This window comes from Myotis nattereri (assembly GCF_964212035.1).
Source record: "Myotis nattereri genome assembly, chromosome: 1".
Classification (NCBI taxonomy): Eukaryota; Metazoa; Chordata; class Mammalia; order Chiroptera; family Vespertilionidae; genus Myotis; species Myotis nattereri.
Window position 1 is genome coordinate 51,865,833 of NC_138075.1, and position 16,170 is coordinate 51,882,002.

Consider the following 16,170-nt stretch of genomic DNA (forward strand, 5'->3'; position numbering starts at 1 on the left):
CCAACGGGCCACTACAACTAACGGGCCACTATAACTAACGGGCCACTATAACTAACGGGCCACTATAACCAACGGGCCACTATAACTAAAGGGCCACTATAACTAACGGGCCACTATAACTAACGGGCCACTATAACCAACGGGCCGCTATAACTAAAGGGCCACTATAACTAACGGGCCACTATAACCAACGGGCCACTATAACCAACGGGCCACTATAACTAACGGGCCACTATAACCAACGGGCCACTACAACTAACGGGCCACTACAACTAACGGGCCACTATAACTAAAGAGCCACTATAACTAACGGGCCACTACAACTAACGGGCCACTACAACTAACGGGCCACTATAACTAAAGGGCCACTATAACTAACGGGGCACTACAACTAACGGGCCACTACAACTAACGGGCCACTATAACTAAAGGGCCACTATAACTAACGGGCCACTACAACTAACGGGCCACTACAACTAACGGGCCACTATAACTAACGGGCCACTATAACCAACGGGCCACTATAACCAACAGGCCACTATAACCAACGGGCCACTACAACTAACGGGCCACTATAACTAACGGGCCACTATAACTAACGGGCCACTATAACCAACGGGCCACTACAACTAACGGGCCACTATAACCAACGGGCCACTATAACCAACGGGCCACTACAACTAACGGGCCACTATAACCAACTGGCCACTACAACTAACGGGCCACTATAACTAACGGGCCACTATAACTAACGGGCCACTATAACTAAAGGGCCACTATAACCAACGGGCCACTATAACCAACGGGCCACTATAACTAACGGGCCACTATAACCAACGGGCCACTATAACTAACGGGCCACTATAACTAACGGGCCACTATAACCAACGGGCCACTATAACTAAAGGGCCACTATAACTAACGGGCCACTACAACTAACGGGCCACTATAACTAACGGGCCACTATAACTAAAGGGCCACTATAACCAACGGGCCACTATAACTAAAGGGCCACTATAACTAACGGGCCACTATAACCAACGGGCCACTATAACTAACGGGCCACTATAACTAACGGGCCACTATAACCAACGGGCCACTATAACTAAAGGGCCACTACAACTAACGGGCCACTACAACTAACAGGCCACTACAACTAACGGGCCACTATAACCAACGGGCCACTACAACCAACGGGCCACTACAACTAACGGGCCACTATAACTAACGGGCCACTATAACTAACGGGCCACTATAACTAACGGGCCACTATAACCAACGGGCCATTATAACCAACGGGCCACTATAACCAACGGGCCACTATAACTAACGGGCCACTATAACTAACGGGCCACTATAACCAACGGGCCACTATAACCAACGGGCCACTATAACTAACGGGCCACTATAACTAACGGGCCACTATAACCAACGGGCCACTATAACCAACGGGCCACTATAACTAACGGGCCACTATAACTAACGGGCCACTATAACCAACGGGCCACTATAACCAACGGGCCGCTACAACTAACGGGCCACTATAACTAACGGGCCACTACAACTAACGGGCCACTATAACTAACGGTCCACTATAACCAACGGGCCATTATAACCAACGGGCCACTATAACCAACGGGCCGCTACAACTAACGGGCCACTATAACTAACGGGCCACTATAACTAACGGGCCGCTATAACTCACGGGCCACTATAACTCACGGGCCACTACAACTAACGGGCCACTATAACTAACGGGCCACTATAACCAAAGAGCCACTATAACTAAAGGGCCACTATAACTAACGGGCCACTATAACTAACGGGCCACTACAACTAACGGGCCACTATAACTAACGGGCCACTATAACCAACGGGCCACTATAACTAACGGGCCACTATAACCAAAGAGCCACTATAACTAAAGGGCCACTATAACGAACGGGCCACTATAACCAAAGAGCCACTATAACTAAAGGGCCACTATAACGAACGGGCCACTATAACTAACGGGCCACTACAACTAACGGGCCACTACAACTAACGGGCCACTATAACTAACAGGCCACTATAACCAACGGGCCACTATAACTAACGGGCCACTATAACCAAAGAGCCACTATAACTAAAGGGCCACTATAACGAACGGGTCGCTATAACAAAATGTGGAAGCGTAACAAATTACAGGGCACCAACTAGATAGCTCAGTATCACCCTGATGCAGGCCTCTCCCACCTGGACTGCTGAAACGGTGCCCCTAACTGATGTCTCCATCTCTGCTTTGGCCCCTTGTGATCCATTTCCAACTGCAATGAAGGCCATTGAAAAGTAATTGTGTACATATCACTTTATCTGCTTAAAATCTCCCTCCCAGTGGCTCCTTGTTGCTCAGTGATGGGAAGTGCCGGCCAAGGTCTACAAGGCCAGGCCAGCTGGCCCGCCTCCTCTCCAGCCTCACGTCTCTGATCCAGCCACCTTTGCCATCCTGCAGGTTCTATATGCCACACTTCTCCCAAGATAGGCCCTCCCATCCTGTATGTCATCACCTCTCTCTTTACCCAGTGAATTCCACTCATTCTTCATCTCTGACTCCAAACATCGCCTCTTAGGAAGGCTCACACCCAGGCCCCTGCCTTTCACGCTCACAGCACCACTGTATTAGCCTCTGGCGGCTGCTGTGATAAGTGCCCGCAAACCTGGTGGCTAAAAACAACACATTCATTTTCTTATAGTTCTGAAGGCCAGAGGTCTGAAATCAGCTTCACTGGACTGAGGTCGAGGTGTGAGCAGAGGCGGTTCCTTCTGGGGGCTCTGGGGGGAGAGTCATTTTCTTGCCTTTTTCAGCTTCCTCCACCGTCAAGGCACATGACTCCAATCTTGGCTTCCACATCACGTGGTCTTCTGACTCTGACCTTCCTGCCCCCTCTCACAGGGACTCTAAGGGTGACATCGGGTTCACCCAAATAATTTTCCCATTTTAAAATCTTTTTTTTTTAATTTTAAATTTTATTTTTTTAATTAAATCTTTATTGTTCAGATTATTACATTTGTTCCTCTTTTTCCCCCCATAACTCCCCTCCTCCCAGTTCCCGCCCCACCCTCCGCCCTCACTCCCCACCCACTGTCCTCATCCATAGGTGCATGATTTTTGTCCAGTCTCTTCCCGCATCTCCCACACCCCTTTCTCCCCCAAGAATAGCCAGTCCATTCCCTTTCTATGTCCCTGATTCTATTATGATCACCAGATTATTTGTTCACTTGATTCTTAGATTCACTTGTTGATAGATGCATGTTTGTTGTTCATAATTTGTATCTTTACCTTTTTCTTCGTCTTCCTCTTCTTAAAGGATACCTTTCAGCATTTCATATAATACTGATTTGGTGGTGATGAACTCCTTTAGCTTTTCCTTATCTGTGAAGCTCTTTATCTGACCTTCAGTTCTGAATGACAGCTTTGCTGGATAAAGTAATCCTGGTTGTAGGTTCTTGGTATTCATCACTTTGAATATTTCTTGCCATTCCCTTCTGGCCTGCAAAGTTTCTGTTGAGAAATCAGCTGACAGTCGTATGGGTATTCCCTTGTAGGTAACTGACTTTCTTTCTCTTGCTGCTTTTAGGATTTTCTCTTTGTCTTTTGCTCTTGGCATTTTAATTATGATGTGTCTTGGTGTGGTCCTCTTTGCATTCCTTTTGTTTGGGGTTCTCTGTGCTTCCTGGACTTGTAAGTCTATTTCTTTCACCAGGTAGGGGAAGTTTTCTGTCATTATTTCTTCAAATAGGTTTTCAATATCTTGCTCTCTCTCATCTTCTGGCACCCCTATAATTCTGATGTTGGTACGCTTGAAGCTGTCCCAGAGGCTCCTTACACTATCTTCGTATTTTCGGATTCTTTTTTCATTTTGCTTTTCCGGTTGGGTGTTTTTTGCTTCTTCGCATTTCGAATCTTTGACTTGATTCTTGCGCTCCTCTGGTCTGCTGTTGGGTGTCTGTACAATATTCTTTATTTCAGTCAGTGTATGCTTAATTTCTAGTTGGTTCTTTATCACAATATCGAGGGTCTCATTAAATTTCTTGAGGATCTCACCACATTTATCGGCGGTCTCACCAATCTTTTTGAGGGCCTTACTAAGTTTATCGGCAGCTTCTAGACAGTTCTTGAGAGACCTTAAAAGTGTGGTTTTGAGCTCTATATCTTCCATTTCTGACATTTGCATCCTGTTTCTTTGTCTCCGCATTTTTTTATCTTTTCTTGGTGCACCCCCTAGTGGTCTTTGTGCGCAGTCTTGTTGTAGTTAAGCCTTGACTGTTGTCGGCAATACTGGGGGTGATTTGACCTCCAGGCTAACTGGCTATGAGAGTCAGCTGCGTCTGCAGTGGGAAAGCTTCCTGTGCTGGATCTCTAGGGCGGTGCTAATCGAGAGTTTGCCTGAGGCTATTCGGCAAATGGCTCTGCGCAGGGCTTGGGCGGGGCGGGTCCCCAGGGATCTACAGGGCTGGCCGGAGCGAGCAGTTATGGCTGTTCTCAGTACCATCCCTAGGGGCTCTGCCTCACAGAGTCCCAGCAACCACTGCAAACCTCGGAGAGAAAGCTACCTTCGAGTTCCGACCGAAGCCAGACAGTCCCGCTTCTCCCGTTTGAGTCTGGGTCCCTAGAGACTCGCCCGGATCTGGAGCTCAGAGTCTGAAACTCCCTCCCAATTGAAAACAACAACCGCGCCCTCCGCCGCCAGCCCGCTCCACACACACTCGGAAACTGAGTATTTCACTTCAGCACTGCGCCTCCTCTGAGTCTGGGTATGATATTCTCTTTCCTCCTAGTTGTAGAATTTCCACTCAGCCAGCCTTCCTGTGGTTCTGGATGATGTCTGTTCGTCCTTTAGGTGTACCCTTGAATTGGTTGTTCGCGGCAGCATTCTCCGGCGTTAACCTATGTCGCCATCTTGGTTCTATTCCTTCCCATTTTAAAATCTTAATCGCATATCCAAGTCCCTTTTTGCCATGCAAGGTGCCCTATTCACAAAGGTTACATGGTGACATTTGGGGGACCATTAGTCAGCCAACCACAATGTGCCCCTTTCCTCCAAAGCACTCATCACCGTTAGTAATGACATAGCAAGTGCTTGCTGCAATCATGATGTAATCCATGCTCATCAACACCCTAGACCAGTGGTCGGCAAACTGCGGCTCGCGAGCCACATGCGGCTCTTTGGCCCCTTGAGTGTGGCTCTTCCACAAAATACCGACTTCTGCGCATGGGCCACGAAGTCAATCACACTGTACTTGCGCGCCCCCATGTGGTATTTTGTGGAAGAGCCACACTCAAGGGGCCAAGGAGCCGCATGTGGCTCACGAGCCGCATGTGGCTCACGAGCCGCAGTTTGCTGACCACGGCCCTAGACTATCAGCTACACAAGGACTAGGACAGTCTGTTTCTCTTCATTACTGATCCTCAGCACCTTGGCCAGTGCTCAGCTATTTATCGAATGAATGGATGGATGATTATCCAACCAAGAAAAACAAAAATGAGGAAGGTGAAGTGACAGCATGCTGCACAGATACTTTTCCTTTCAACTCCCAGTACTGTTGTCACTTTGTTTATGCAATACATAAATAAGAGGGGGAAACTGTAGTACTGAATAAGCTCATAAAGAACTTCTACCATTAGAAATAAAATGTTTATAAGTTGATGACTTACTTAGTATCCAAGAGCTGAAGCTGGTGGTTACTATCTCTGTGGGACATCTTCAGTTTGGTGCTTTGCTCGGATATTGACAAGTCCACTCTGTTCAAAAGCTGAGAAATCTGGAAAAGAGACTTTGCGTGGAGTATCACATTGAACCTTTTCAGAGGTCATTGAAGAAAACATTCTGTAAGCTATATTCTAGACAAATGGCATGAAGATTCAGTCTAATTTAATACAGTCATTTAGGACTTCACCTCATCCCTCCACTTCCATTTTCTTTCACAGGCCCCATCAAAAACCAAGACCAGCAGCATTGCCAAAATGTTCCCTGTGCACTGAGCACTGAGCTTACAGAACACTGATGAGCAAGCCCAGTTTCTGCCCAGGTACACTACTGCCACCTGCTGGCACAAAATATAGTCACTTTTATCCTGAAATTTCTAACCAGGAATGTAGCTGCTAGTCACAGAGAATGGAATTCTTATCACTTACAAAATCCATTAAGGTCCCAGATTTACCTCTGCATTGTTTAGTTCCCAGAAAACATAATTTGTAACTACACACCCTTCCTACTCCTTTCTCCTTCCCACTGCCTACCCATTTCCCTTGTCTTTTTACTACCATGTAACATAAAACTAGTGCTATATGAAATGTCTTAATTTTCTGCAATGTTCCTTAAAGATTCATGAAACAAGTATTTTTCAGATCCAGAACAAATAAAAAAATACGTCTCCTTTTATGGATTTCTATATGCATTACACTTGGCTTGGCTATCAGAAAGCTTAATATTTCCTTAGCATTTATTTTCTGATGTAATAATTTTATCCTCACTCATTCTGTGATAAAAAGTACTGGACTTGTCATTTTATTCTTCTTTTCATGGTTTTATAATGTCTGTGCTTTTCACATAAGCAGATTTACCTACTTATTGGATGCAGTTAGGACACAAGTCTTTTGAATCCAATAAGTTGACCAGATGCCCCACTTTCCTGGCATAGTCCCCGTTTAAATGAAGAAGAGCAAGCAGAACACACACTGTGGGGAAATCCCAGAAAGACAGGCCCCATTATGGCAAAGGGAAAGTTGTAAGTGGCCAAAAAGCAAACGTTAAATGCCAAGAATTTTGCTTTTTTAAATTAACCTGTGAATTTTCAAGGTGGAATACTGAAAATCCACTAGCCGGCCTATCCTCCAGCTTTGCCCTAATTTCTTCCCACACAGACTAGTCCCGGTGAACGTAGCAACCTTTCCCCAAACCCCAAATTGGGACGACTGGCATGTAAAAGAATGCTGATCGCTTACCTGTGCGAGGGGTCATTTTGGAGTTACAATTTGGAATGTCGTAATTGTTTTCAGAATGAAGGGAAAGGAACTCTGGAATTAGGGCTGTACCGAAAAATCTCGGTGACGTGTTTGCCTTACTCATGAAGCGCCACTCCAGTGACGCAGAAGGAAGGAAGAAGCAGAGAAAAGAGATCATGCTTATGCCGGGCGCCCGAGCTAGTCTCCTCTGTAAAAGACAGGCCGCACCACGGCACTCTCAGCTGAGAACAATGACCACCTTTAAACAGCTCCCTGAGACGGGTCATACCTGGCCCTCTGCGTCCTTGATCTTTGTTTCCAGGATAAGTTTGGCAGCCTGCTGCTCTTTGTTCAAGTGCTGAAGGCCCTCGCACGTGGATTTGTGCTCCGCGGAGAGTCTGGCTATGCTGGCGTCACACCTGTCCAGGCAAACAACGAAGCTCATTCTCACGTTTCCCAACAAGTGCTCGGGCTTCCTTGCCTGCTCTACAATGCATGGCCCCACTCAGAGAAACTGCGCGATGAGCCGCTCTTTTTAACAGAGGCTCAAACGAATTCAGAGAGCTGCCCTCACTATGGTTTTTACGTTAAACCACAGGGGTGTGCTTAAAAAGACTCGAGATATCACCATCAAAGGGCCTCAGGCTTACGATGATCATGACTACAAAACCGTATCTGCAGTGAGGGCCCAGTTACAAAACACGACAGCGTGTGCGGATGTGGTCTGTCGTCTTCAGAACCACCTCCGCCTTTTCATGGGTGTGTGTGTTGGGGGGAGAGGGGGAGTTTGCATTTTGGAGGCAATTTCCACCACATTAGAAAGGCCCCTCTTAACCACCTAGCAGGCTGTCTGCTTTGAGGGGGCCAGGGCCAGGGGAGGCCCTGCAGCTGGTCCGCGCTGCCAAGGAAGTGGCTCTGCCCCCGGGCCTTACACCCCTTGGTGGTCCCAGTGGTGCTCCAGGTATCGGTGGCAGATACGCTGTGTACCAGCCTCTGTCCACGGGTGACAGACCTAACAGGAGGGTCACAGGACAGAACCCGAGGGGTTTAGAGCAAAGTCATCCCTGGAGAAGTAGCTGCTGGCTTGCCACTGGGCGCTGGGGGAGACTGCATACAGGTGGGCGCTGAACAGCACCCCATCCTTGAGGGGAGGGGTATGTACAGACATCAAGCCGGAACTGATCGCAAAGGCTACGCAAACTGCATGAGCCCTGACTCCCGTGGCATCCCGCCCTGCTACTGGACCAACTTCCTTCAACTCACACCCGTGGCCTCTTGAGGAGTTTTTGATGCCCAAGTGGACTGAGGGAGAAAAGGTCAGGCCTGATTTACAGATGGTCACACCCAATAGGCTGGCACCTTCTAGAAGGCTGCTGACACTGAAAAGCCCGCTCAGGAGTGGCCCTGAGGGTATTACAGAAGGGAAACCTCACAGTGGGCAGAGCTTCAAACAGTATATCTGGAGGTTCGCTTTGCCTAGAATAAGAGGTGGCCAGACAGTCACGGAAATAACTCATGGTGAGAAGCTTAGAAAACAGATACTGGAAGACTACTGACAAGAGAAAGCAATCACGAGGGGGCCACTCAGAGCCGCCATGGCCCTTTTGCTCCTTGGGAAAGCTCCTCAGGCAGGAGCCCCCAAACTGCACTTCCCGGGTTCCCTCACTGGCGTGGTCTGATTTAGATCCACCAGTGGGAGGCACTTCTGCAGGAGGTGGAAGGTGGAGGAGAAGGGGCAGTCCTATTCTGCTCTGCAGCAGTGGGCGGGCAGGCGCCTGGGGACCCTGCCCGGGTGGGTGTGCAGCCGCTTCCAGACACACTCCTGAAACCCCTGACTTCCGTGCTGGGGGCAGCCAAGTCCCCTTCTGTGATTCTCATGCTGCCTATTTCCCTGAAAGCCAGTAAGTTTCCTGCCCTTTGCCTCCCCACAGCTCCCACTGCTTTTGCGAGCTGTGATTTTCGATGTGAAATCCCTTCCTGCTAAAAGAGTGTTTTCTGTTTGCTTGAGTGAACCTTGATGCAGATAATCATTAAACTATCACATGAAAGCTTACAAAATACTAACCAACTATCTCTGGATCATGTTTGGTTATTGTATTTTTCATTCTTTTCTGACATGCACAACTTTCCTGAAATAAATACATATAATTTTTTTAAATTAAATCTTTATTGTTCAGGTTATTACATTTGTTCCTCTTTTTTCCCCCCATAACTCCCCTCCTCCCAGTTCCCACCCCACCCTCCGCCCTCACTCCCCACCCACTGTCCTCATCCATAGGTGCACGATTTTTGTCCAGTCTCTTCCCACATCCCCCACACCCCTTTCCCCCCTAAGAATAGTCAGTCCATTCCCTTTCTATGTCCCTGATTCTATTATAACACCAGTTCATTCTGTTCATCAGATTATTTATTCACCTGATTCTTAGATTCACCTGTTGATAGATGCGTATTTGTTGTTTATAATTTGTATCTTTACCTTTTTCTTCTTCTTCCTCTTCTTAAAGGATACCTTTCAGCATTTCATATAATACTGGTTTGGTGGTGATGAACTCCTTTAGCTTTTCCTTATCTGTGAAGCTCTTTATCTGACCTTCAATTCTGAATGATAGCTTTGCTGGATAAAGTAATCTTGGTTGTAGGTTCTTGGTATTCATCACTTTGAATACTTCTTGCCACTCCCTTCTGGCCTGCAAAGTTTCTGTTGAGAAATCAGCTGATAGTTGTATGGGTATTCCCTTGTAGGTAACTGACTTTCTTTCTCTTGCTGCTTTTTTTTTTTAATATATTTTATTGATTTTTTACAGAGAGGAAGGGAGAGAGATAGAGAGTTAGAAACATCAATGAGAGAGAAACATCGATCAGCTGCCTCCTGCACATCTCCTACTGGGGATATGCCCGCAACCCAGATACGTGCCCTTGACCGGAATCGAACCTGGGACCCTTCAGTCCGCAGGCCAAACCGGTTTCGGCTCTCTTGCTGCTTTTAAGAGTCTCTCTTTGTCTTTTGCTCTTGGCATTTTAATTATGATGTGTCTTGGTGTGGTCCTCTTTGCATTCCTTTTGTTTGGGGTTCTCTGTGCTTCCAGGACTTGTAAGTCTATTTCTTTCACCAAGTAGGGGAAGTTTTCTGTCATTATTTCTTCAAATAGGTTTTCAATATCTTGCTCTCTCTCTTCTTCTGGCACCCCTATAATTCTGATGTTGGTATGCTTGAAGCTGTCCCAGAGGCTCCTTACACTATCTTCGTATTTTCGGATTCTTTTTTCATTTTGCTTTTCCGGTTGGGTGTTTTTTGCTTCTTCGCATTTCAAATCTTTGACTTGATTCTTGCGCTCCTCTGGTCTGCTGTTGGGTGTCTGTATAATATTCTTTATTTCAGTCAGTGTATGCTTAATTTCTAGTTGGTCCTTTATCACAACATCTAGGGTCTCATTAGATTTCTTGAGGATCTCACTATATTCATCGGCGGTCTCACCAGTCTTTTTGAGGGCCTTACTAAATTTATCGGCGGCTTCTAGACAGTTCTTGAGAGACCTTAAAAGTGTGGTTTTGAACTCTATATCCTCCATTTCTGACATTTGTGTCCTGTTTCTTTGTCTCCGCATTTTTTATGCTTTCTTGGTGCACCCCCTAGTGATCTTTGTGTGCAGTCTTGTTGTAGTTAAGCCTTGATTGTTGTAGGTAATACTGGGGGGAATTTGACCTCCAGGCCAATTGGCTGTGAGAATCAGCTGTGTCTGCAGTGGGAGAATTTCTGTCCTCTAGGGAGGTGCTAATCTAGCCTTTGCCTGAGGCTATCCCGCAAATGCCTCTGTTCAGGGCTTGGGCAGGGCGGGTCCCACGGGATCAACAGGGTGGGCGGAGCGAGCAGTTATGGCTGCTCTAGTCCCGTCCCCAGAGGCTCTGCCTCTCAGTGTCCCAGCAACTGCTGCAAGTACCTCGGAGAGAAAGCTGCCCTCGAGTTCTGACCGATGCCAGACGGTCCCGCTTCTCCTGTTTGAGTCTGGGTCCACAGAGACTTGCCAGGAACTGGAGCTCAGAGCCTGAGACTCCCTCCCAATTGAAACAGACAACCACGCCCTCAGCCGCCAGCCCTTTCCACTTGCACCTCCCCACCTTAGTATTTTACTTCCGCACTGCGCCTCCTCTGAGTCTAGGTATGCTTTTCTATTTCCTTCTAGTTGTAGGACTTCCACTCAGCCAGCCTTCCTGTGGTTCTGGGTGATGTCCGTTCCGTCTTTTAGTTGTATTTTTGAAGTGGTTGTGCGAGGCAGCAATCTCCGGTGTTTACCTATGCCGCCATCTTGGTTTTCTCCAATACATGTAATTTTTATAATCAGAAAAAACAATTCCACAAGGAAAATGTTTTGATCAATAGCCATGTACAAAGAATATGTTATAATTTTATGGAATAAGCACTATCCCACCATCGTTGCCTGGGCCCCCATGAAGCAGAAATGGGGCTGGATTATAAGGAAGCCAGAGCCAGAGACATGTGGGCTTAGATCCCTGTCATGAAAGGCAGGTCAGGTTCAAGGCAACATACAGTCAAGTGAAGAGGCTGTGGTTGGAACCCCAGGCCACAATCCATTCATTCACTCAGTACGTAGCTGTAGAATGTCTTCTATACCAAACACAGCACAGTGAGAACTTCGTCTCTCCAGCACACACACTATAACAATCTAGATTTTTAAACTATTATGCCACTACTCCCAAATGCGATGCAATCTATACCTATATTTTCCTATTATTGATGGGGATTACATTTGACATCTGTTCACTATCCCCCTGATTCAGACAAATAAGCTCAGAAGATTGTTTGGGAACTTGCTGAATAAGTCATAAATACTCACGAAGAATAACCTATGGCCAGTCACACGTTCTGTAAATCAGCCGTCTACAATCATCCTACAAGCATTGAGGATGTGTTCTTTAAGAGGTACATCTGCACTGAGGCCTGAACAAGGTTTATGGACTATTCCCTAAAAGATGTAGATACCGCAAAGAGTCTCACTTTCTAAATCACATCGAGTATTTGCAATCAACAGCAAACAAATTAACAAAAGTTAAATGATATCCCTCCAGAAGCTGGAGAAAATAAAATATTACAGGTTTATGCTTTATAAGCCATAAATAAAAATTAGAGAGCATGCCAGTGCTAGGTAGGCTTTCTAATAAGCTATAATATTTAACTAATTTACTAATCACTTTGTATTAAAATATTGCAAACAGGAACTGCTACCTGGTATTTCAGTTAAACATGGCGGACAACACACATGCCCTCATCTTGGCTCCCTCCTGAATATCTATCAAGATGACACCAAATGAATGTTATAAAAAAGGTATAAAGCCAAAGGGTAAAAGGAATGGGAGAAAGTGGAAAGCAGAGAGATGGTGCAGAAGACAGAGCAAAGCAAATGCTTTGCTGGTGTCAGAGGCTGGCTGGGGCTCTGTATCTGAAAACCAATAGTAGTAAGAAGAAAGTTTAGTTCCCACAGGGCAAGAAGGGCAAGAACTGGCTCCACTTGTGGCCAGGGTAACTGAAACCAGAGACTTGAGTGGGGCTCCCCCAGCTATGGAAAGCACAACTGGGATCAAATAAGTTTAAAATAAATATATTTAAGATACTACAAAATAACAAAGAAAGATTAACACCCATCAAGAGCAGTGGTTCTCAACCTGTGGGTCGCGACCCCTTTGGCGGTTGAACGACCCTTTCACAGGGGTCGCCTAAGACCACCCTGCATATCAGATATTTACATTACGATTCATAACAGTAGCAACATTACAGTTATGAAGTAGCAACGAAAATAATTTTATGGTTGGGTCACAACATGAGGAACTGTATCTAAAGGGCCAGAAGGTTGAGAACCACTGATCAAGAGGATGCTAAAGTAGTAAACAAAAACAGGCAGAGATGAAAGGAGAACGAGTATATAAGAGAAAAAATTAGAAATCCTGGGAAAAAAACTATAGAGTTGTCTTGATAGACCAGTCAAACTCTAGATTAGGCATGATTGAGGATAAAATCAGTGAATTAGAAGATAGTGGCAAGGAGCTCACTCAGAATGCAGTAAAGGCAGACAGAGATTCAAAACATGAAAAATAGTTATAAAACAAGGAGGACGGATAAAGAAATGCTAACATAAGTCCAGGAGAAGTTGAGTTTCAAAGGAAGGAAATGGCCCTGGTCAGTGTGGCTGAGCTGGCTGAGCACTGTTCCATGAGCAGAGGTCACCAGGTCAATTCGGGCAGGGCACATGCAGGTTGCAGGCTCTGACCCCAGTAGGAGGCGTGCAGGAGGCAGCCAATGATGTTTCTCTCTCTCTCCATCTCCCTTCCTTTCTCTCTAAAATAAAAAACATATTTAACAAAGAAGAAGAAAGAGGAGGAGGAGGAGGAGGAGATGTAGAGAATGACAGATATGCAATATTTGAGGTGTGAGTGCTGGCAATTTCATTAAACTGAAGACAGACATGAATTGTAAAGTATTTAATGAATACAAAGTGGGATAAGTAAAAATAAATGGAGCATGGTGAGATTCAGATAGGCCACAGTAAAGATAAAATCTTAAAAGCAACCAGAGACTAAAGAGTGGTAATCTGCCAAAGACTGAGTATAAGACAGCACACAACACATACCAGAAGACTAGAGGCCTGTTGCACGAAGAAATTCGTGCAATAGGCCTTCCTTTCCCCTGGCTGCTGGCACAGGTTTGCCTCCAGCACCCGGGGCCCAGGCCTTCGCTCTGGCCAAGTTCTGGCCGGAGCCAGCCCCGGAAACATCAGGCTTCGCTGCTCTGCCGGCCCCGGGTCCGTCAGGCCTCACTGCTCTGCCGGTCCCGGAAACGTCAGGACTCGCTGTTCCGCCGGCCCTGGGGCCATGAGGCCTCGCTGCTCCGCCGGCCCCGGAAACGTCAGGCCTCACTGCGCCACCGGCCCCGGAAATGTCAGGCCTTGCTGCTCTGCTGGCCCCGGGCTGTCAGGCTTCGCTCCACCACTTAGAGCCCATGTATGCAAATTAACCGCCATCTTTGTTGACGGTTAATTTGCATATCACACTGATTAGCCAATGGGGCTGTAGCAAAGGTACGGTCAATTACCATGTTTGTCTATTATTAGATAGGATAATAGATATCACAAGATGATGGAGAAATACCTTTAAAATTTTAAGAAAAATAAACTATCATCCAAGAATAAGTGCAAAATAAAGATAAAGACAGTTTCAGACATACAAAGATTAAGAAATGTATTGCCCACAGCCCATATGGAAGGAGTCTCTAAAAATCTACTTCAGTAAAATCAAAATCACACTATTAGGTAATTGTTTTGCTGCAAATCATTATATTACTACAATGATAATTATTTTACAACAATGTATAAGAAAAGTCTAAGAGGACAGACACCAGATTGTTAACATTAGTTACCTCTAAGGAGTAAAACAGAGATGGAGTTGGTGAGCCTTCATTCTCCATTTCATATATTTCATAGTATGCCTGATTGTTTATTACCAGCATAAATCACTTACGTACTTTTATAAATAAAGGGGTAGGGAGGGCAGGGAAAGTAGAGAGACTCACAGTGAGTGATTCCAAAGCCTCTCATCAGAAAACACACACAGTGAAATCAACTTGTGTTTCTAATGTCAAAAACAATGTTATTCTTACTCTCAGATGTTTCAGAAATAAATTTTATATATGAAAGAATAACAAAATGGGACAAAATGTTAACAAATGATGAGTCTTGCATATTTTTATAAGTTTGAAATTATATACATAAATATGTATTTATATATATAAAAATTATTATCCTAAATAATAAAAGCCTAATATGCTAAGTGTCTGGTCATCCAGTCGACCATTCAACCAATCAAAGCATAATATGCTAATGATATGCTAAGGCCACTCAACCTCTCGCAGTGACATGCACTGACCACCAAGGGGCAGACAGTCGACTGGTTGACCAGTCACTATGACGTGCAATGACCACCAGGGGGCAGACGCTCCTACCGGTAGGTTAGCTTGCTGCTGGGGTCCTGCTGATCCGGACTGAGTGAGATGGGCTGGACAAGCCTCGGAGCCCTCCCATGGCCCCTCCCTGGCTGGCCAACTTCCTGAGTCCCTCCTGGCCCTGATCATGCACCAGTGGGGTCCCTTGGCCTGGTGTGCACCCTCTCGCCATCAGAGCTGAGGGACCCCACCTCCCCACGAGTGCACAAATTTCATGCACCGGGCCTCTAGTGTGTGTGTCTGTGTGTGTGTATGTGTGTAGATAGATAGATAGATAGATAGACAGATAGATAGACAGACAGACAGACAGACAGACAGACAGATAGATTAAGGGGAAAACAATATTGCTATTTCAGCTAGTATTGAAGCAAAGACATCATTCTTGTCTTTTCAAAAAAACACTCATAAAAGACAGCCTCAGCACTCTAACATAGCTGTGCGCATGCTCAATAACTTTAGCTAAACAAGAATTTGCAATGAATCTGATCAGTTGTCCTATTTCATCCTTGATGTTTTCTATTACAGATTCCAAATTTTCCTTTTCCAGTCTTTTGGCAGCTATCTCCTGGCTACACTTCCTAACTGTGGCCATCAGGTGGCAGAATGACTCTACCACTTGGCCAACAGGGTCCCAAAGTCTAGCAACAGGTATGACGGGCAACATGCTTACGCAGAACTTCTCTTACAGCTTGTGACATGGTGGCACAGCAACCAAAAGCAATGACATTTAAAATATTTTCTCATCTTCCATATTATAATATATATGTATGTATGTGTAATAATTAACATATATGTATATGTGCGTGTGTTTATATACACACGCACACATACGTATGTAACTAGGGTATATATACATCATTAAACCCGTAAGTGCTGGCAATAATTTAATTGAATCAGATCACGGAGCAATGTATGTTCTAGGGCACTTCAAAAACAGTAGAGCAATAGGCCAGCAATCAGTAGAGCTAAAATTTGGGTGTGGTTCCAACAGAGGCAGACGGCTTAATACCGATCAGGGAAAGAGACAGAGAGCCTTGCTGAAGCCACTATAACTGCAAGGTGACTTTTTACCTTCTGAGGAGTGACATCTGAGGCTCCATACTGTAGGGGAGACAGACATCACTAACACAGTCCAGCCAAGCCACTGAACAAACAACAAACCCCAGGGTGTGTGTCA

General features: G+C 45.7%; 1 protein-coding gene across 2 annotated transcripts in view; it reads right to left on the minus strand.

Moving 5' to 3' along the window:
* The window catches only part of FAM81A (family with sequence similarity 81 member A), a 100,396-nt gene that overhangs the window by 18,162 nt on the left and 66,064 nt on the right, over nucleotides 1-16,170 (minus strand). For both annotated transcript variants that reach the window (XM_081102630.1, XM_081102629.1), the window contains 2 exons: nucleotides 7,275-7,404; nucleotides 5,696-5,802 (listed from right to left, as the gene is read on the minus strand). In XM_081102630.1, the coding sequence (XP_080958756.1) occupies nucleotides 5,696-5,802; nucleotides 7,275-7,404 (237 nt within the window). The remainder of the gene's footprint in view (nucleotides 1-5,695; nucleotides 5,803-7,274; nucleotides 7,405-16,170) is intronic.